At 30.8% G+C, this 1,383-nt stretch overlaps 1 protein-coding gene across 1 annotated transcript in view; it reads right to left on the bottom strand.

Moving 5' to 3' along the window:
- LOC108762261 (multidrug resistance-associated protein 4-like) overlaps nucleotides 1-1,383 on the bottom strand; it is a gene marked incomplete at both ends in the record, with an annotated part of 52,625 nt that overhangs the window by 38,151 nt on the left and 13,091 nt on the right. The window contains 2 exon segments of the mRNA XM_018509193.1: nucleotides 506-689; nucleotides 1,226-1,383. Coding sequence (XP_018364695.1) covers nucleotides 506-689; nucleotides 1,226-1,383 — 342 coding nt within the window.

A 1,383-nucleotide genomic window follows, 5' to 3' on the forward strand; every position in this document is an offset into this window, starting at 1 on the left:
AAAAAAGGTAAAATATTCCTGATGGAAAAATTTCGCTGAAATTATTCAATGTTTTGGAATACTTTTCAACAAAATTTCAGTATTTCAGAAAAATTTCAGTTTCGTTTCAATGATTTTTAGCTGAAAAATCAATTTTCAGCAAAATTTCAGCAAAAATTTCAAAGACATTTCAGCAAAAATTTTAAAGGAATTTCAATTCAATTTCAGCGATTTTTCGTACGTTAGCTGAAAAATTCATTTTCAGCAAATTTTCAGTAATTTCGCTAAAATATTCCAAAACATGGAATAATTTCAGTGAAACTTTTTCTTCAGGGATTTGAACTAATATTTATTAGTATCAAAACATGAAATATAATAATTTCAGTGAAACTTTTTCTCCAGGGATCTGAGCTAATATTTATTGTGTGTGGCTATAATAACTTAACACACTTTCTTATAATTATCCTAATTCCTAGTTAAATAAAATACGTGTCAGTAGTAACGTCACAAAATTAGTCCGAATTACCTCAAGAGGCTCCTGTTTCGATGTATCATTCGTCATGACAGTACTCAGTGATGAGATGCTGGTACGAGAATTACTGCGGCTAACGGTGGTCGAGGCAGGTCGAGAGGATGTTTCATCCGTTTTCGCTTGATTTTCCAATAACCGACCGAAGTCCACACCCATGGATCCCAGCTCGTCATAAGTACTGATGAACAGAAAATATGAAGCAATAGAAGTGACGACGTTCTAAATATTTGCTTAAACTTGTAAATGTTCTAAAAATTTCCAAATATTCTAAAAATTTTGAAACTTATTTTATACGACTCGAACATTCGAATATTTCGTCTCAATATTGATATTTAATTTTTTTCTATAAAAAAAGCAATAATTCTTGATGTATTAAAAGAACTTAAAATAAAATCATTTTGCCGTATCATTAGGTAGATAAGTTAAAGTTGTCACGTAAAGATCATTGTTTGTATATATTGTGGTATACTAATAAAAAAAAAACTCCTAACAAAGATAATTTTATTTTCTTTCAATCTTACAAATTATACTCATCTCTAAGTCCTTTTCTTGAATTCAAGGATCCAAAGATCCAATCGTGAAATTAACAATAACATTTTACAAAACAATAAAATAAATACATGAATAAACAAGTCTTAACAAAAAAATTGTAACTAGATTACAATAAGATACTAATTAAAAGGTAGAAAGAAAGTGCAGTAAAATCATTCATACCCTTCAGCCTGGATGGCTCCGTCCTTTAGAACGATAATTCTACCGACGTCGCGAAGATATTGCAATTGGTGAGTGACGAGAATCCGAGTCTTGCTTCGTAAATATTTGTCGATGCATTCTTCAAACATGTGTTTGCCCACTTGAGCGTCCACGGCGCT

This window comes from Trachymyrmex cornetzi, unplaced genomic scaffold, assembly GCF_001594075.2.
Source record: "Trachymyrmex cornetzi isolate Tcor2-1 unplaced genomic scaffold, Tcor1.1 scaffold285, whole genome shotgun sequence".
Taxonomy (NCBI): Eukaryota; Metazoa; Arthropoda; class Insecta; order Hymenoptera; family Formicidae; genus Trachymyrmex; species Trachymyrmex cornetzi.